At 37.1% G+C, this 20,264-nt stretch overlaps 1 protein-coding gene across 1 annotated transcript in view; it reads left to right on the forward strand.

Annotated features, from left to right (window-relative positions):
- The window catches only part of LOC115423040 (FYVE, RhoGEF and PH domain-containing protein 1-like), a 62,854-nt gene that overhangs the window by 20,992 nt on the left and 21,598 nt on the right, over positions 1-20,264 (forward strand). Inside the window, 10 exon segments of the mRNA XM_030139740.1 lie at positions 4,993-5,298; positions 6,392-6,590; positions 9,120-9,900; positions 13,259-13,306; positions 13,308-13,349; positions 14,324-14,429; positions 14,432-14,471; positions 14,577-14,733; positions 15,649-15,787; positions 15,888-15,946. Of these exon segments, the coding sequence (XP_029995600.1) occupies positions 4,993-5,298; positions 6,392-6,590; positions 9,120-9,900; positions 13,259-13,306; positions 13,308-13,349; positions 14,324-14,429; positions 14,432-14,471; positions 14,577-14,733; positions 15,649-15,787; positions 15,888-15,946 (1,877 nt within the window).

A 20,264-nucleotide genomic window follows, 5' to 3' on the forward strand; every position in this document is an offset into this window, starting at 1 on the left:
TCTTATGAACCTATTTTTTATGGAGTTACAAAAATGTCCACTCAGCCGGACACCATGAGTTTAATTTTTGAAGCAAAGAAACATGTAGTTACTGATAAACTGTGTGAAAACTATGAAATAAAAACATTTTTCAATTCTGCTAATCTGATGTTTTCTTATATTTTAACATACTCTAATACTATTTATTACTCACTTCATGGAGATAATATGCAAAAAAAAAAAAGTTTTGTTTAAAAAAAATGTTAATTACAGTGTAATAACAATAACAAGCAGTTGATTTACACTCAAACATGTTAGTGCAGATCAGGTTTATCTAGAACAGCAAAATCACAGTAATGGTATGAATTACAGTGTATGGGACGATGCATAAACGTCCACTGTGTCGGCTGATATGGAACTAAAATAACAAAATACATGAGTATATGAGAGAACACCTTTAAATAGCTGTCTACTGTAGTGACCACTATGCATGAAAGGGTTAAATTGCATCCTTTTTGCAATAATAAAATTGTGCGAGCTGACATTGTGAGAGTGATTCGTTCCACTGTGCTGCTCTAATTATTGCAATTATTTTGACAGACATTGCAGTGAGTCACAGGTTTACAGAAAACAATAATTTTTGCCTTTCATTTTAGCCATAAAATGTTTATAAACAAGGACGGAAGAAGAAATTCTTGTTTCTTGTAATTTTATTCTGACATTTGTGTCTGGTACATGAGCTGTTTCACACTTGAGCTAAATCGTCCCATCATTTAATTACAGAGATAATTGTGAGGAAAATAAGGTTAAAAGGATTTGTCCTGCAGCAAACGCACATGTCCTTTTACTTCTGGAGAATATGGTTTGTAGTCTGGTGTCTCTTTTACAACTCAGTGACTATGTTTACATGCACAGTAATATGCCAGGTTTTTCATAGACAGACAGTATTCCAAATAAGCTGTTCATGATATCTGTTTGTTTGTTTATTTATTTCGAATTTGCTTTAAAACCAAACAACAAAAGGGTTATATAAAAGAAAGTCCAACATTCAAAAAAGAGCAGTATGAAGTTTAAATTACAATGTTCCACCCCCTTACCCCATCCTTCAACCTACCCTAAATTCCTGTATTTATTTATTTATTTTTAGTGTGTAATTAACCTTACTTTTTTTTTTTTTTTTTTTGTTATCATCGTACCTATCACTGTGTTCTGTGGTATCCAATGACACGTTCTTATGTCTTGTGCCCACTGTTGGTATTCTTGTTCTGAGACTCCATTCCAGTAATATTGTATCCCCTGGAATACCTCTGTTGGATGTTATTTGTTAAATGATATGAAAATGAAAATAAAAATTTGATCGCAAAAAACCCCTACCCTAAATTCCTACAGAAAACACAAAATTGCTGTACATATCAAGTATAGAATGTGCATTTTGCAGCAGCATTTCACATTAGCATTAGCATATTCATATCATACTAATATTCATTCATTATTCATTCATGTATTTCTACTGTGGAGGGTCTTCGTCCGTATTCCAGCTGATCGTAAACCTGCAGGAATGTGTAAATTAATTTTTCTGATTGTGCTGTATGTGCATCTAAACAACCCTTATAAAACTCAAATAATATGGACATGTTTCATATGTCTAGATTGGGAAATGCTCCACACAGACTCTGATTACATTACATCTGTCAAATATGGAATTATAGTCAAATAATGTGCCTGTAAATGTAGTCAGTGTTTAGTTTATAGTGGTGTGTTGAGACATTTTGTGTTTATGAAAAACTATCACATCCTAAGGTTCATTTATGTATCTGCCACAGTTATAGACATGTTGATAATCATACCAGACTGGAACGTAAATTTTTATTTTGTCATGTAAAGACTTCACCTGAGTGGAGATGTATGGGTTTAGAGGCTTATTAACCCTTTCATGCATAGTGGTCACTACAGTGGACAGCTGTTCAAAGGTGTTCTCTTGTATATTCATGGATTTTGTTGTTTTAGTTCCATATCAGCCAACACAGTGGACACTTATCCATCATCCCATACACTGCAATTCATACAATTACTGTGACTTTGCTGTTCTAGATAAACCTGATCTGTACTAGTTTGAGTGTAAAAAAAAAAAAAAACCTGCTAATTGTTATTAGACTGTAATTAACAGTTTTTTGGGGGGGGGGTTTGTTGCTTTTTTAAACAAAAAGTTGTTTGTTTTTTTTTGCATATTATCTCTAAGAAGTGAGTAATAACTGGTATTAGATTATGTTAAAATGTGAGAAAACATCAGATTAGCAGCATTGAACATGTTTTTATTTCATAGTTTTCACACAGTATATCAGTAAATACATGTTTTTTTGTTTCTAAAATTAAACACATAGTGTCCAGGTGAGTGGACATTTTTGTAACTCCATGAAAAATAGGTTCATAAGAAAAAATTCAATCACATTGTTTTTTTGTTTTTTTTTTGTTTGTTTGTTGTTTGTTTGGTTTTTTTTTTTGGGGGGGGGAGGGGGGTCATGCCCTAAGAGGAATGAAAATCACTCAGGGAAAAAAAATCTTGATTAAGGTTCTCATTCATGCATGAAAGGGTTAGACTGTGATATGTGTATTTTTTAACCCTTTAATTCATGAATTATGAGGAACTTAGTCAAGATTTGTATTCCTCTTTAGGCATGAAAAAGCAATGTGATTTTTATGGAGTTATGAAAATATCCATTCAGCTGGACATCACACGTTTAATTTTTGAAGAAAAGAAACATATATTTAAAACACAAAATCAAAAAGTGATATACTGTGTGAAAACTATGAAATAAAATATTTTTTAATGCTGCTAATCTGATGTTTTCTCACATTTTAGCATACTCTAATACTAGTTATTACTCACTTCATGGAAATAATATTAAAAAAAACCCTTTTTGTGTAAGAAAATTGTTAATTACATTGTAATAAATAGCAATTGATTTACTCTCAAACATGTTACTGCAGAGCAGGTTTATCAAGAACAGCAAAGTTATAGTAATTGCGTTAATTGTAGTGTATGGGATGGTGCATAAACATCCACATTGTTGGCTGATATGGAACTAATACAACGTAGCCCATGAACATACAAGAGAACAGCTGTAGAATGACTGTCCACTGGAGTGACCAGTATGCATGAAAAGGTTAAAGATATAAAATTTTGGAGTAACTTCTTAAAGCCACAGGAGTTGAAATCAGAGGGAAAAACCCCAGAATGTGGAAATACACACCTTCCGTCTGCAGTTCCTCTAAATCTAAACACTAAAAAGAAATCTTAGCTGAACCTAACACTGTTTTCCACCGTCACTAATCTTCTATGTGAAGCCGTAGATCAGAGCAGTAGAGTCACATCTGACTGAATCTGGTCAGTGATTGGTTGTTACAGCTGTCAGTCACATCCCTGAAAACCTCTTGTAGGATTTTCTTTCTACAACCTGAAAATAGTCTAGAAAACAGTGTAAAAGTCGTTATTCCTGTCAGTCCACTTGAATTATAATGTGTTGAAGGTAATTATGTAATTTGGACTCAGTGGCGCCTTAAAAACACCATGCAGTGCAGCTTTAAAGGGATGACACTCTCTTACCTTCAAGTGATTTTCTAAAAATATGCTGTAGATGTTTTTTTTTTTAGGAAACCAGGTCAAGATGCACAGAGTAGACTGAGACACATGTGGCATAGAGCCTCCATTCAGTATTCACCTGTGTATTTATGTGAATGTGGAGGACGGTCCTCTCTAAATCAGATGAGCACTCTTAGGTAAACTATCCTCTTACATCTCCAGCCTCTTATCTTATCATACTAGTAACTACAGCACTGGATTGGCTGCCTGAATTATATTTGATGTTCCCACAGTGAACATTTTCTTTTCATGCACCATCTGCATGGAATGAGTTACAAAACATCCTCCCATTTCCAACACGTCCTCCTTTAAATACAGTTAAAGGTGTTTTACAGGGTGTGAAAGAATCTGTCTGCTGCTGTATATGATCTGTGGAGGTGTGAGGGATGGATGGATGGATGGATGGATAGAGAGAGAGAGAGAGGAGGAGGAAGGGGGGATGATGGATAGATAGAGAAAGAGAGAGGGATGAATGGATAGAGAGAGAGAGAGATGGAATAAGAGGGAGGGAGGGATGAGAGAGAGAAAGAGAAAGACGGGGTGGATGGATGGATGGATGGATGGATAGATAGAGAGAGAGAGAGGAGGAGGAGGAAGGGGGGATGATGGATAGATAGAGAAAGAGAGAGGGATGAATGGATAGAGAGAGAGAGAGATGGAATAAGAGGGAGGGAGGGAGGGAGGGATGAGAGAGAGAAAGAGAAAGACGGGGTGGATGGATGGATGGATGGATGGATGGATAGATAGAGAGAGAGAGAGAGGAGGAGGAAGGGGGGATGATGGATAGATAGAGAAAGAGAGAGGGATGAATGGATAGAGAGAGAGAGAGATAGAATAAGAGGGAGGGAGGGAGGGAGGGAGGGAGGGATGAGAGAGAGAAAGAGAAAGACGGGGTGGATGGATGGATGGATGGAGAGAGAAAGAGAGGGAGGGATGGATGGAGAGAGAGGGGGGTGGGTGGATGGATAGATGGAGAGAGAGAGAGAAAGAGAGAAGGATGATGGATGGATGGATTGATGAGAGAGAGAAAGCGAGAGGGATGGATGGATGGAGAGAGAGAGGGATGGATGATGGAGGGAGGGAGGGATGAGAGAGAGAGAAAGAGGGGGCGGATGGAGGGATAGAGAGAGAGAGAGGGATGATGGATGGATGGATGGATGGATAGAGGGAGGAATGAGAGAGAGAAAAAGAGGGGATAGATAGATAGATAGATAGATAGATAGATAGATAGATAGATAGATAGATAGATAGATAGATAGATAGATAGAACACAGTCCACTCAGGGTTGTTTGTCACAGAGGTTAAAGTTAAATTCCTGTATTTTTCCAAACAGTACACTTCTGTCGTTTACGCTTCCCTCCTTCCTTCCTCAGGTCCCTCCTCCTCCTCCAGTCCCAGCTTGCTGACGAAGAGCCTTTCCCTGGAGCCGCCGTGCTCCCCCTGTGGCCACCAGGGGGCGCTGGAAGGCGACGCCGCCCTGCAGTCGACCTCTGACCCCGGGCCCAGCTCCTCCTGCTCAGGCCCCGCCTCTCTAGAAGGAGGGGCGGAGCTAACAGAGAACCGCAGCCCAACTGAAGGAGTGCTGCAGGTCAACGACACAGGCCCGCCGGAGCTGCCGGTGACCACGGTAACACCACCGAGCAAGAGCCGACCGCCGCTGCCCGGACCCAAACCGCAGGGTAAAACCAACAAACATGTTTATCAGACTCACACTGTAAAAAAAATCTGTAATTTAACAGAATTATCACTGTTTATTTTACAGATTTTTCCTTTATTTTTAAGATACAGGAAAATATCAATGAAATGACAAAAATAGACAAATGTAAAATAACATGAAAAAACTGTAACTGTGAATAACCATAAAATTTCCATTTTTTTAAAAGAAATTTTTTCTTTTTTCACAGAAAAATACAGTTAAAATACATTTGCAAATGTATCGTAATTTCACAAATATTTCTTTTCTATTTATGAGATTAAACTGTTCATTTAAAAGTAAAAAAAAATTAAATTAAATTAAACAAGATAAAATTACTGACAATTAACCGTTAAAGAAGTATTTGTTCTCTAAGTTTAGCAAGACTTATTTGTTAATTGACAAATATCTTGTGTAATTACAGGAGGTTTCACAACAAAAATGTTGAATAAATGTATTTTTGTGAATGTAGAACATGTATAAGCACTGATAAACTGTCCAAATACAGTTTTTATCAGTGGATTGTACAACTGAGTCTCATTGAAAATTATTTATATATATATATATATATTTATAGGTGATTTGATTGTTTTAATACATGTAAATATTCTTTATTAAACATTAAAAAGTCAAAAAAATATGCAAAATCTTGTGTAAAGTTAGGGCAAAAAACTGTATTTTAATTATGGAAAATTACCGTATTTTTATGGCAGTGTTATTTTCCATTATTTAACAGTATTTTTTTGGCACCCCTGCTGCCGGAATATTACCGTTTTTTTACAGTTTTTTCTTTTTTTTTTTTTTTTACAGTGCAGCTTTAGTGTCATTGGTACATGATAAAGCGAAATATACTTACCCAGGTCTCTGTTTTTGTAGCATGAGAAAGATAACGGATAAAATATAAAATAAAATATATATAAGGTCAATAGGGTAGAATAAAGACTACCATAAAATATACAAAAGATAAACAAAGAATAAAATTACTTCTTAATATCTACAAAATTCCACACTATACTTAAAGTGATGCACAGTTTATGCACAGTCATGTAATAACCATCATCTGACTCCGCCCACTGCAGTCCCACCGAAGCCTCCGCACCTCCAGCAGCAGGCGGGAGCGTCCAGGCCACGCCCCCGAGCTCCAGACAAGCCCCTCCCCCCTCCTCCGCCGTGCAGACCCCTCCCGGCCGACCCGCGGGGCGTTCGGACTCCGCCCACCCGTGGAGATGGGACCGCCTCCCCCACCTGTGTCCTGTCACTCATTGAGAAGTTTGAGAGGTGAGTTCAAAGTTCCCAGATTTGGATCGGACTTTCATTTTTACGAAGCATCCATGAACTGTCTCCTGGAAATTCAGATCCGTTCAGTGGAATGGGATAAAATGTAATCCCATTCCTTTTGTAACTGCACAAGTAGCTCCATTGACTTTTATTTTACTGTCGTCAAACCCTAATGAAGGGAAACACGTAGTATTTAACAAAAACCCCAGCAGACACTCATTCAGCTGGAACGTCAGCTGGACTTAAACTGATCCATGTGTGAGTTCAGCTGACAGAGGCGCTGTTCAGCTGAGGTTTGGCTGAACCGGTGCAGGAGGAGTCCACCAGGCTCTGGTGAACAGGCCTTTGAAGTGGAGCCATCAGGCAGAATGTGCTCGGCAGGTTGAAGGGAATCAGGTCTGAGCGGCTGATAAAGGAGGAAGGCTCCGGTTGAACGGCCGTCTTCTGCATGATAATTACAATAATACATTTTATTTCTAAGTGCCTTTCAAAACACCCAGGGACACTGTACGACAAGATAAAACAGACAATGCATAAAATACAAAGAAGTAAACAAATAGATAAAAGAATAATTACGACATTTAGAAACAAGTGTTCAGAGAACGCAAACCTCCGCCAAGCGCCCCGAACGGTGTGCATGTGTGGATCGACTGTTTCTGTTTAAATTCAACAGTTTCCAGGTTGTTCCATACAGCAGAAACAGATGAAGCTTGGTACCAGTCATGTGTTTGTCAAATTATATTCAATTCCAATCAATATTTGTTGAGTTCTAATGAAAAATGTGTCATAAATGGGATTTTCAGTGTTAAATGTAAATGTCCACAGAGTCCACATTCCACAGTGGATGTGGACAATTTTGTGCCAGATACAAGATATTGTTCTAAGCTATGGGTGGATCAAATTGGAGGCTAATCGGAGTCGTTTTGAAAATTTTTTAATGAATTTTCGAAAATTACTTGATGAGAGATAGGAAAATTGTAGATTTTGTGACCTTGCTGTGACCTTGAACTTTGGCCTACTAGGCCCAAAATTTAATGGGTTCGTGCCAGGGCCTAGGCCAGTGTTTTTCAACCTTGGGGTTGGGACCCCATGACCCCATGTGCCTGGAATTCAAATGGGGTCGCCTGAAATTTCTGGTAATTGATAAAAATAAAAACTTACTAATAAAAAATAGATGGTGGGTTGAGAGAAACAATCACAATACATAACAGGCATGACAAACACTGAAGCTGAAACTGAAACCCTGTGGTTCTGTTTATCTGTCAAATGTTCATTGTGGTCAGTTTCAGATGCTGCAGCTCTTTCATAATTCATAGTTTGGGTTATTGTTTTTACAGTGTTAATTTGCAGCCTTGTCAATCCAAGCTGGACTAACTGTACATATCCTGACCAAGGAAAATAAAATTCTCACTTTTCTGCCTTTGTCCATAATAATATGCATTATGTAGCCTAAATGTCATCTAAAATTAACATCTTTTTGTGACATAGTATAGCAAACTATTTTAGTTTTAGCAAAAAAAAAAAAAAAAGTTGGGGTTGGCAGAAATTTGTGATGTTAAAATGGGGTCACGAGCCAATAAAGGCTGGGAATGTGCTGGCCTAGGCCTATCTGTGGGTACAATTTGGTAAAGATGGTTGGAATAGTTTTCCCGTAAAGTTGCTAACAAACAAACAAACAAACACGCAAACAAACAAACACACAAAGCGAAGTGATCACAATACCTCCTGGTGGAGGTAATGAAGTTGTAAAATGGAGAGTAAAACTTCTGCTCTGAAGAGGTGAGTTTTGAGTCTGGATTTGAATGTGGTTGGATGGTGGGAGGGAGTTCCAGAGCTGAAGGCTGATGATCAGTGTCTGTAGCTTTTTAATCAGGAAATGACAAATAGTGTGACCAAAAATCATATTTAATCCACAAAGACCCAGCGGTACTTTTGTGGTAATTCCCAAATTATTTTTCTCTATATATTTACCATTTCTTAAGTGATTGGAAATAATCTGGGGTGCCAATAAGGGGGGAGGGCATGACAAATTCATGGGGCCCCATAGAGCAGAGGAGGGGGTCCAGTGGATACAGGTTTGAAGTTGTGAAAATGTTCTGTAAGATCCACTGTATAAGAGAGACCTAGAAGGCAGGAATTGGACGTTCAAAGCATGTTCAGTTTCAGTTTTGTTTAGTTGTGTACTTCTGGTCCTATATTGTGGACAAGTTAAGGGACAGACCTGTGACTTACAGTTACAAAGGGTGTACCACAGGGCTCAGTCCTTGGACCTCTCCTTTTTATTTTGTATATTAACAATATCACTCAAAATGTTTCCAATGTTAATTTTCATTTTTATGCAGATGACACAGTTATTTATTCCTCGGCATCCACACTCAGGACACTCATGTAAAAGAGGTTTTTAATCTCAACGAGTTTTTTCCTAGTTAAATAAATGTTAATAAAGTAAGTAAATAAAATACTGCCCTGTGTTGCCCTTATGGAGTAATCTGATTACACTGACACTGTACCATATGTGTCTGTGTTCAGGGAGCAGATCATCATGGTTCCTGACATCACCGGCGGCGCTCTGTGTCCCCGCCTCCCTGACCCCTCCCTCACCTCCTCCCAGCCTTCATCACCTCCGTCATCATCATCGCCTGCCCCTCCCCTCACTGAGGAGGAGCCGCCCCCTGAGCTCAAAGGTCACGACCCTGCTGAAGTCACTGTGGAGGCGGAGGGTGAAGGACAGGAGGAGATCCTCCATGATGAAGATGAAGATGATGACGATGACGACGACGATGATGATGATGACGATGATGATGAAGAGGTGGCAGCAGCGTGTCGGGACGACGTCCATCAGAAGCGTCTGTCCATGGAATCAGGCTACAGCGCCTCAGAGAAACACCTGGAGGATGATGCGGTTGCCGTGGAGATGAGAGAGCAGCAGCCGCAACCGCCACTGCTCGACAGCCAATCAGAAATCCCCTCGGAGCGTCTGTCCCTCCCCTCGTCACAGACAGATGGAAAGCTGGCCAATCGAGACAGTGGCATCGACAGTATCAGCTCGCCGTCGCACAGTGAGGAGCTCTGCTTCGCCGGCGTAGACGATGGGGGTGTGGCTTACCCGTGCAGCCCCGCCCTCCTGCCCCGCCTCTCTAGCTCATCCTCATATGCTGGTGATGGAGGAGAGGAAGGGGAGGGGGAGGCACAGGGGGGAGCGAGGAGGAGGAGGGAGTTCTCTGAGGAGGGAGATAGCGACCTGGAGGAGGAGGCGGAGCTAACGCTGGTGCTGCCGCCAGCGAAGACGGACAGACAGGACTCGACTGAGGTGAGACGATGAAACCGATCAGATATTAACGATCAGTTTAACTTTGGTTCATAAACACATCTTCAACGGGGCCTAGAGGGTTGGAGAGTTGGCTTATGACCAAAGGGTTACCGGTTTGATTCCCTGCACCAGCAGAAAACTTATTGGCAGATGTGCCCTTGAGCAAGGCACTTAACTGCCACTGCTCCTAGTTGCAGGGCTACTTTTGTGGAAGTTGCCAAATTAACTTTTCTCTAGATTTAACCTTTTCTTAACCCTCCGGTATCCCGTCCAGCAAGGCCCTTACTAAGCACCAAGTGTGCCTTTTTGGCACACTTGTGGAATAATGTCCAAAAAAATTTCATAGTTTGTTTTTAATTCATTTACACTTTTTTTCTAGTTCATCAACTTGAGCCATAAATAAAAACACCAAATACTCAATAATTGTCATATTTTTTAACCCTTTAAATGCCGTGTTTGTAATGTAAACAAACCATTTTTTAGATGCAAAAAACACAAAAAAAATTTTTTCAATATACTACAGAAAAAGTGGATCACATATTATTTGATTTTTTCAGCTTGGCATATGTCAATGAATAATTCCAACACTGGTTAATTTGCATTATTGTTTTTGGTGCTAGGTCAAATGTTCAAAAATACTAACATCTGTCACCAAGTGTGCGTAAAATGCACACCTATAAATCAAACTATTAAATATTATATATTGATTTATTTTTCTGCTCTAATTTGACTTTATTTTTGTAAATCCAGGTCAGCCTTAATCATACAGATCAAATGGAAGAAACAGTGCGTTTTAGGCACACTTGGCAGACAGACGCTAGTCTGGTAATTTTCTTTTGTTTATAATGTGCACATTTTAGTTGGTGGCCAGAATTTTAAAGATCATGCAAAAATGAACAGCTTTTGAATTCTAACCTTATTTGAATTGTGAAAAATGTTATGAAGTTTTTTAAAACAAAGTGCAAAGTGTGCCTAAAAGGCACACCTGGGTACCGGAGGGTTAAGTGATTTATTACCAATTATTATCATATTATCTTCTGTATTTTTTTGTTTTTTCAGTAAAAATTTAGTATTTTCCTATATTAAATTCACTGATCATGTAGATTTTGATAAAAGCTCAAAGTAAAGTTGAGGGTTATTATATCAGAAACAAACAAATCTGAAGAAAAAGTGACTTTTTCAGCAAAGATATCATTAACTAAACATAAAAACAAGTATCTCCATCCACTGTCATTGATCCAACTCCATGGGTTTTACTGGTGAATCAATGTTGTAGAAGATGATGGTGTTTCCACGGTAACTACAGAGCCTTTGAACATCCAAATGGGTCATATCTGATGACCATGAAAAGATGAAGAACTGTATTTTACACCAATTATTTACATGTACTGATAAGATTTGTGGATCAGAAGTTATTAAACATTTTAGTAGGTAGATGATTTTGGTCAACAGTGGTTGTTTGGGTCTTTCTGGGTTAAACTAAGCTAAGATAAGATACGATAAGATAAGATAAGATAAGATAAGATAAGATAAGATAAGATAAGATAAGATAAGATAAGATAAGATAAGATACACCAATTATTTTCATGTATTGATAGGATTAGTGGATCAGCACTAATCAACTCCAACACAAATGTAATGTCTGCAGTTGAATATTCTGATTGAATGCTTCAGGTCATGTAAACACATCTTCACTCATCACTTTATTTAACTTCCATTAGGAGCAGAAATCAGACAAAACATACTGTCCCCTTCATACCATGATAATGATTGAAAAACATCAACAATGCAGCGTGGTGTCTGAAACTGAAGAAGACTGAATACTCCCAAAAAGACCAAAACAAACAGTTATGTAATTCTATATTTGTAGATAGATAGATGTACTTTATTTATCCCAGACTGGGAAATTCCAGTGTAACAGCAGCATGACACACAATAAAAATAGAATACAAGAGCAAACCCTTCACACGATACATAATAGATTAGAGGTTCCAAAAAGGTCTGGGTAAAGAACCTGGATAATAACTGGAAAGGGCCAAAATAAAACTGTAAGATGCAAAACAAGTTGTAATATTCAGAAATTATTATTATTATTCACTGCATAATGTGTGAGTTTGGTCAAATATAACAGCTGAAATGAAACAATGAACAAAAAAACACATCAAGTCTTAACTTAGTACCTGTTTAACAGACACTGACTGCAACGTCCATGGATTTTGATACAGGGGAGCTTCTATGAAACTGGTCCTAAAAACAGAACAGAAGGGCTAAAAATTCAAACCAGATGTAGACGAATGTTATGAAGCAAGTTTGGAAGCACTTTGGGTCTATTTTAAAAATAAATACTTACTGAGATAAAAGAGAAACTGTTTTTCAGATAAAATGCATTTTTATATTATTTTCGTATTATTTTTAATACAAAAATCTGTGTGTAACACGGTCAAAAAAACAACAAAATTACGCACTACCATTTTTTTGACTATCTCTTCATTCTCTTACAGGTACAGTTTAGGAATTGAACTAATTATACAAGGCCGAGTGTTTCACAAAAATGACCGCTGTTGCAAAATCCTTTGTGATTTATATGTGCTTAACTGGGCAGGGTCTGCATGTAACACCAGTGGACACGATGAGTTCCACACCAAACCTGGAATGAGACTGAGATTGATGAAAAACCCACATGTGTGGATTAGAAAAACCACTAGGATCCACACATTTAACAGTTTCTTTATTTAGAGCCTATAGAAGAGCATTTACACACGTTTTCACATCAAATGCACCTAGGGAGCTTTAATGTCCATATTTTGGCCCCAGTATTTGATAAAAAATTCATTAATTATGGGATGGCTCAGAGCAAGAGTATGGTTTTTTTTTTTGTATTTATCTGAGGTCATTATTAGGTCCATCCTGGGGGGAAATATGTCTACATTTACCTTTTATTATTGGGTCTACAAAAAGCTGGAAAAGTGCCAGATACTAAAATGAACCCAGTTTCATAGAAGCACCCACAGATAAAAAAGAACCATCATTATTCTGTCAGTTTTTAGTCCTTCCCTTATACTTCCTGTTACCTGGTAAATTGTTGTTTCTAGTCAGAATGACTTCAGTCAGATTCTTTTTTTTCCCAAATATGCAACGAGACAAAGTAATCTTACTTAGTCCTTAGAAATAAAACAGGTAGTAAGAAGTCATGGAAAAAAAAAAACAAAAAAAACTCTACATACATATATACATGACTTCATTTACACATTCAAAAGGAGTGGAGGAAGTTAAAGGGCTGAAGATAAGGAGACAGGTTTATAATCTGTAAACTCAGCGCAGGTCTGTAACCCGTCTGTCTGTCTGTCTGTGTTTGCAGTTGTCCGTCCAACAGAGGGTTTTCAACATCGCCAATGAGCTGCTTGCACACAGAGACCGCCTACGTCTCTAAGCTCCACCTCCTGGACCAGGTGACACACTGGACACTGGTCTTCTTCTTCTTCTTCTATTTCTTCTTTTCTTCTATTTCTTCTTCTTCTTCTTCTTCTTCTTTTCTTCTTCTTCTTCTTCTTCTTCTTCTTCTTCTATTTCTTCTTCTTCTTCTTCTTCTTCTTCTTCTTCTGTGCAGATTCTTTGTCTTTGATGTGTTTGTGCTGCTGTTGCCATGGAAACCTCACAGTATTAACACATCTCAGATGAAAAACCAAAGTGTTAAAATATTAATATCAGTGGCCAAAATACTGAGGAGGAATGTGTTTACTGTTTACTTTAATATTCTGGATTATTTATTATAACATTTTGTTCTTTACAGCTGAACATTTATGTGCGATGGGATTCAGGCAGTTTTTCATTTAGTCTGAAATTAACTCTTCTCCTTGTTCTTTTCTTCTTCTTCTCCTCCTCCTCCTCCTCCACCTCCTCCTCCTTCACCTCCACCTCCTTCTTCTTCTTTCTCCTCCTTCCTCCTCATCCACCTATTTCTCCTCCTCTTCTTCCACTTCTCCTCTTCTTTCTCCTTCACCCCTACCTCCCTCCCTCATCTCCTCCCCTTCCTCTTTCTCCTTCTCTTCCTCCTCCTTCTCCCCCTCCTGCTTCTGTCTTCTTCTTCTTATTCCTCCTCCTCCCTCTCCTCTCTCCTTCTCTTCTCTTCTTATTCCTTCCTGTTTTCCTTCCTTTTCCTCCTTCCTCTTCTCTTCTTTCTCCTCCTCCTCTTCTTCCTTCTTCACCTAAACCTCCTTCTTCTTCTTCTTTTCCTTCCTTCCTCCTCATCCATCTATTGCTTCTCCTCCTCGTCCTCTTCCTCACATCTGCCTCCTCCTCACTTCTTACTTCTGCCTTCTTCTCCTCCTCCTCTTCCTCCTCTTCTCTTCTCATCCACTCACCTGCCTTATTCCTCTCCTCCTCCGTCCCCCCCCTCCCCCTCCCCCTCGTCCTCCTCCTGCAGGTCTTCTGTGCCCGGCTCCTGGAGGAGGCCCGCTCTCGCTCCTCTTTCCCCTGTGACGTGGTCCAGGGAATCTTCTCCAACATTTGTTCCATCTACTGTTTCCATCAGCATTTCTGCTGCCGGCGCTGCAGAAGAGGATGGAGGAATGGTGAGGATGTTCCTCTGTTTCTGATGTTATTTCACCTCCTCCTGCTGCTGCTCTCATTCTCCCTCCTCCTCCTCCTCCTCCTCCTCCTCGTCTTCATCCTCGTAGGGACCTGAACCCTCGGATCGGGGACATCCTGCAGAAACTGGCTCCCTTCCTGAAAATGTACGGAGAATATGTGAAGAACTTTGACCGAGCCATGGAGCTGGTGAACACGTGGATGGAGAGATCAGCTCAGTTTAAGGCCATCATCCAGGAGATCCAGGTAGATTATCCATCCTAACGCTCATGCATCACTATGGACATTTTTTACATTTGGGGAAACATTTCCTCTTCATCGTATCATTTAAGTCTATGTTAATACATTTGACACAATCTTTTGTAACAAGTCTCTCTTGACAAAGTTTAGGCAAAGGAAGTTTATTTGTATAGCACTATTCATACACAGGGTAACAAAGAAAAAAAAAACAAGACATTGAAATTATATTAAAATCAAAAAACGGAGAAAACACATTATAAAACTTGATTTTTAAATGCATTCACAGAATAAAAGAAAGACATTAATTATATTAAAATCATATATTAAAATTAACATTAAAATTGAAATAGAGTAAAGCATGGCATTAAAATCAAAAAAGTGCATTTAAAAGACAAGACTGAAAAGAGTTTACTCATAAGCACATGAAAAGAGGAAGGTTCTTCATCTGGAATTAAAAATTCTACATTTAATTTTTGCCATAGATCATCAGGATACTGAAAAAAACCCATCACCCTCTGAGCCATACTTTTTTCCAAAGTGACTTACAAGGGAAAACCCCCCAAAAAAAGAGTCATCGTACGTACAGAAGAATAAAAAAGCAAAACGATAGACTAAAATACAAGAATAGATTAAAAAGACATAAAAACAAGTGTACAATTAAAAACAGTGAAATAAAAATACTAAGTAAAACAACAGAATAAACATAATAATACATTTAAAATGGAATGTTTGTAAGTGCTAGGACAGGAGGTGCTCTCTGAAGAGTTGGGTCTTCAAGAGGATTGAGTTTTCAGCTCAAAACCCAAAAGAGAAACACGATTAAGGATCCAAACATTAAAACATTAAGAACTGTTAAAACGTCTCCATCCCAGGTGTAAGTAACTGAACATGCACTAACCTGTTGTCGTTGTCGTCGTGCAGAGGGAGGAGCGCTGTGGAAACCTGACTCTGCAGCATCACATGTTGGAGCCGGTGCAGAGGATTCCTCGCTACGAGCTGCTGCTCAAAGACTATCTGCACCGGCTGCCGGAGGACGCTCCGGACTACGGGGACGCCCAGAGTACGAAAACAAACGCACCACCTTCATTCAGTTTATGCACAAAAATTCAAAGCAGACGTTAAGTTGTACAGTACATTATCGTTTATTTATTTGTCTGCAGAGTCTCTGGAGCTGATTGCGACGGCGGCAGAACACTCCAATGCCGCCATCAGGAAAATGGTAAGAGGCTCATATGGTCCTCTCCTTAAACCTGCAAAACCTGACATCTATTCATGTCATTTAATCTGAGTTCAATGAGTTTATTTCAGTCTCTATTGAAGATTAAACTATATGGACAAAAGTATGTGGACATGTTGAATTCCGGTGTGTCTTTTCTAACAGGGGTCTGGGATACAAAACAATAATGACTAATATTATAATATAGTTTTATATTGGGATAACTATCACTACATTGGTTAGTTTGGTTTAAATTATTATCTTTGCATCCAAAATGCCTTAGAGATGGTTTTGACTTAATTTCTCTCAACATTTTTTTTTATTTTTTTATCCATGACTATGATTTTAAATATTCTTCATCTAAATTTATAAAATGTTTTTTACACTTTGACTGTAAATAATACATATATACAGGGTGGGGAAGCAAAATGTACAATATTTTGAGGCAGGGATTGAAAGTGTATGACCAATTAGTTTATTGAAAGTCATGAGAATTTATTTGCCACAAGAAAATGTACATAATAGAAAATGTTTTTATTCTATGTGTCCTCCTTCTTTCTCAATAACTGCCTTCACACGCTTCCTGAAACTTGCGCAAGTGTTCCTCAAATATTGGGGTGACAACTTCTCCCATTCTTCTTTAATAGTATCTTCCAGACTTTCTCGTAATAGTTTTGCTCATAGTCATTCTCTTCTTTCCATTATAAACAGTCTTTATGGACACTCCAACTATTTTTGAAATCTCCTTTGGTGTGACGAGTGCATTCAGCAAATCACACACTCTTTGACGTTTGCTTTCCTGATTACTCATATGGGCAAAAGTTTCTGAAAAGGTATGGATAATAGTGTTAGGTATGATTATGACATCAATATATGTTTGGTTTCAACACAATTGACGTAGTGCCTGCTGAGAAAAAACAACTAAATGTTCATTGTAAATTTTGCTTCCCCACCCTGTAGATTTTTTTTTACCACCACTAACCATCTACTTTCTTCACATCTCACTTTGGAAGAAAACCTCCCATTAAACTTGGAGGAAGTATTGATGTTTTTATCTGAAATCATCATGAACAGGACATTTTACAGCTGTAGACATGATGTGTCCCAATATTTATGTCCATATAGTTCATAAACATCAATATTGAATTAAACACAACAGCGAGAGGCTGTAGCATAAGTTACCTGAAGGAACTATATTATATATATTATACCTGATCTTATGAAATAGTTAGCGATGAAAATTCACTCCAGGTCCCCTTTAATGAAACAGACATAATGGTCCCATTTTCTAAATTGTCTAGATCAGGGGTGTCAAACATGTGGCCCAGGGGCCAAATCCAGCCCGCCAAAGGTTCCAATCCGGCCCTGCAGCATGAATTTGCAAAATGGAGAAATTACACTGAAAATATTAACACTCAAGGCTGTCACATTGCATTATGAAAGTATTTACAATTACAGACTATTCTCACAATAAAAAGTGAAAAACCTGAACAAAGATGAATAATCTAAAATATTTAAAAAATTCAATTTTAACAAAAGAGTAGATTCACTGCGATCTGTTATTTGTGTTAATAATAACCTGAGACATAATATTCTTGAAATTGCACTTTTTTTTTAATGGCTGTTGAGGTTACTCATATTTTCATAATGCAATTTGACTTTTTTCACACTAAAATAAAGTGAAAAATTTGGATTTTTAGGTATGTAAAAATTATTATACCTATTATTTTACTGCTCCGGCCCTCTTGAGATCACCTTGTGCTGTATTTGGCCCCTGAACTAAAATGAGTTTGACACCCATGGTCTAGATGGATTATGTTCATTGTTGATTCATTTCTGGTATTTTCTTGATTCATTCACTGATTATTTGGTTTATAAAATATTGGAAGACAATGAAGGAATTAGAGGATTTTAAAGGTTTTTCTAACAGATTATCAGTTATTATTTAGAATACACACATTGACCACTTTTATTCAGTCCAATCCAATCCAATCATCTTTATTTATGCAGCACATTTAAACAACCAGAACGTTTCCAAAGTGCTGCATATCATACAAACAATAAAACAATTAAGAGAAATACTAAAAACAATAAAGTACATAAAACTACAGGAATGCCCTAATTAACACAAAATCAAATGGTTTAAAAAAGTAATAAAATCAATAAAAGTAAATAAGTAAAAGACACAGAGGACCACACAACTCACACGGAGTTATTATTTGGTGCACCTCTCCAGTACTAGGTGTACCTAATAAAGTGGCCGGTCTGTGACATGTTGCTGTAGTTCATCTGCTTCACAGTTTAATATGTTGTTCATTCATAGAAGGTCTTCTGTATAACTCGGTTTTAATTAGTGCTTATTTGAGTTTCTGTTGCCTTACTAACAGCTCAAACCAGTCTGGTTCTTTTTCTGCCCATTTTCTATCATTTTAGAGATGGTTTTTAGTAAAATTTCTGAAATGTGATAATAGCAGTAGTGTAAAAATATTCTGTTTTGCTGTTTTAAGTAAAAATACCAAACTATTAGCATAAATGACCAAAAATAAATAGCGTACAACCCCCAGTGAGGTTATGTGTTTGCTTCTGTCGGTAGAATTTCACCATAACTGTCCCCGAATCTGCTCCATAATCTAATCTACGTCCTACCCGTCGGCAGAGTTTCACAGAAACCCTGAAGTTTATGTGTAATCCTGTTGACAGACGTACAGATGGGAGTGATCACTTATAAACAAACATCTATAATTCATCTATAATCATAGGGTTCATTTTAATTACTATATCTACGTAATAATATGATTTTCAGATGCACCCGCCCTCGTGTGTCTAATGACAGTTTGTCAGTTTAAAGTCAGTTAAAAACTTTTTTTTTTTCATTTATTTCCACTCGGTTTCATTTAAATACTGGATTAAAACTGAGGTGATGCTAATGCAATGATGTTGGACAGTGGTGCTTGTTATTTTAATTTAATATGAAACTGAAAAGTGATTAGAGGCTTAATTAAAGTTTCATGTACTTGTCTATCAAATGAAGTAACTCGCTTCCATGTGAAATTAATACAAGATGGTGTCGGATGTTCAGCAGGATACATCTGTGGGCTGTTCATAGTGGGCTGAGCTTAAAAAACACACTGCAATGATAATTCATATGAACTTTATTTTATTTTGTTTGATTTGATTTTTTTTTTTTGTTCTATTTTATTTTATTGTATTGCATTTTATTTTATTTTGTAGATTTTATTTTTTTTTGGCTTCATTCAAGATTTTTTGCTGAATTTGCGATTTTTTTTTTTTTTTTTTGCTTAATTGAAGTTTTTTTTACTTAATTGAAGATTTTTTTTTGGCTTCTTTCAAGATTTTTTTGCTGATTTGCAATTTTTTTTTTTTGGCTAATTGAAGTTTTTTTTTAACTTAATTGAAGATATTTTTATTTGGCTTAATTCAGATTTTTGCTGATTTGCAGGGTTTTTTTACTTAATTGAAGATTTTTTTTTTTTTGGCTTAATTCCAAGATTTTTGCTGAATTTGCAATTTTTTTTTTTTTTGCTTAATTGAAGTTTTTTTGACTTAATTGAAGATTTTTTTTTGCTTCATTCAAGATTTTTTGCTGAATTTGCAATTTTTTTTTTTTTTTTGCTTAATTGAAGTTTTTTGACTTAATTGAAGATTTTTTTTGGCTTAATTCAAGATTTTTTGCTGAATTTGCAATTTTTTTTTTTGCTTAATTGAAGTTTTTTGACTTAATTGAAGATTTTTTTTGCTTCATTCAAGATTTTTTGCTGAATTTGCAATTTTTTTTTTTTTTTTGCTTAATTGAAGTTTTTTGACTTAATTGAAGATTTTTTTTGGCTTAATTCAAGATTTTTTGCTGAATTTGCAATTTTTTTTTTTTGCTTAATTGAAGTTTTTTGACTTAATTGAAGATTTTTTTTTTTGCTTCATTCAAGATTTTTTGCTGAATTTGCAATTTTTTTTTTTTTTTGCTTAATTGAAGTTTTTTGACTTAATTGAAGTTTTTTTTTACTTAATTGAAGATTTTTTTTTGGCTTTATTCAAGGTTTTTTCCTTAATTCAAGCTAAAAATTTTTTTGCTTAATTTGATTGAAGAATGACGAATTTTTGCACTTGGTACAAACATCCCAGGGGCCAGATTGGAACCTTTGGCAGGCCACATTTTTGGACTGCATATTTGACACCCCTGATGTAAACATTTTTATCGCATTATTTAACTTTTTTCGCTCTAAAACATAGAGGAAAGTTTGGAGTTGACATTATTTCTATATTATTATGTTATTATTTCACTGGTCCGGCCCACTTCAGACCA

The sequence above is a fragment of the Sphaeramia orbicularis genome, chromosome 7 (assembly GCF_902148855.1).
Source record: "Sphaeramia orbicularis chromosome 7, fSphaOr1.1, whole genome shotgun sequence".
In the NCBI taxonomy this organism is placed as follows: Eukaryota; Metazoa; Chordata; class Actinopteri; order Kurtiformes; family Apogonidae; genus Sphaeramia; species Sphaeramia orbicularis.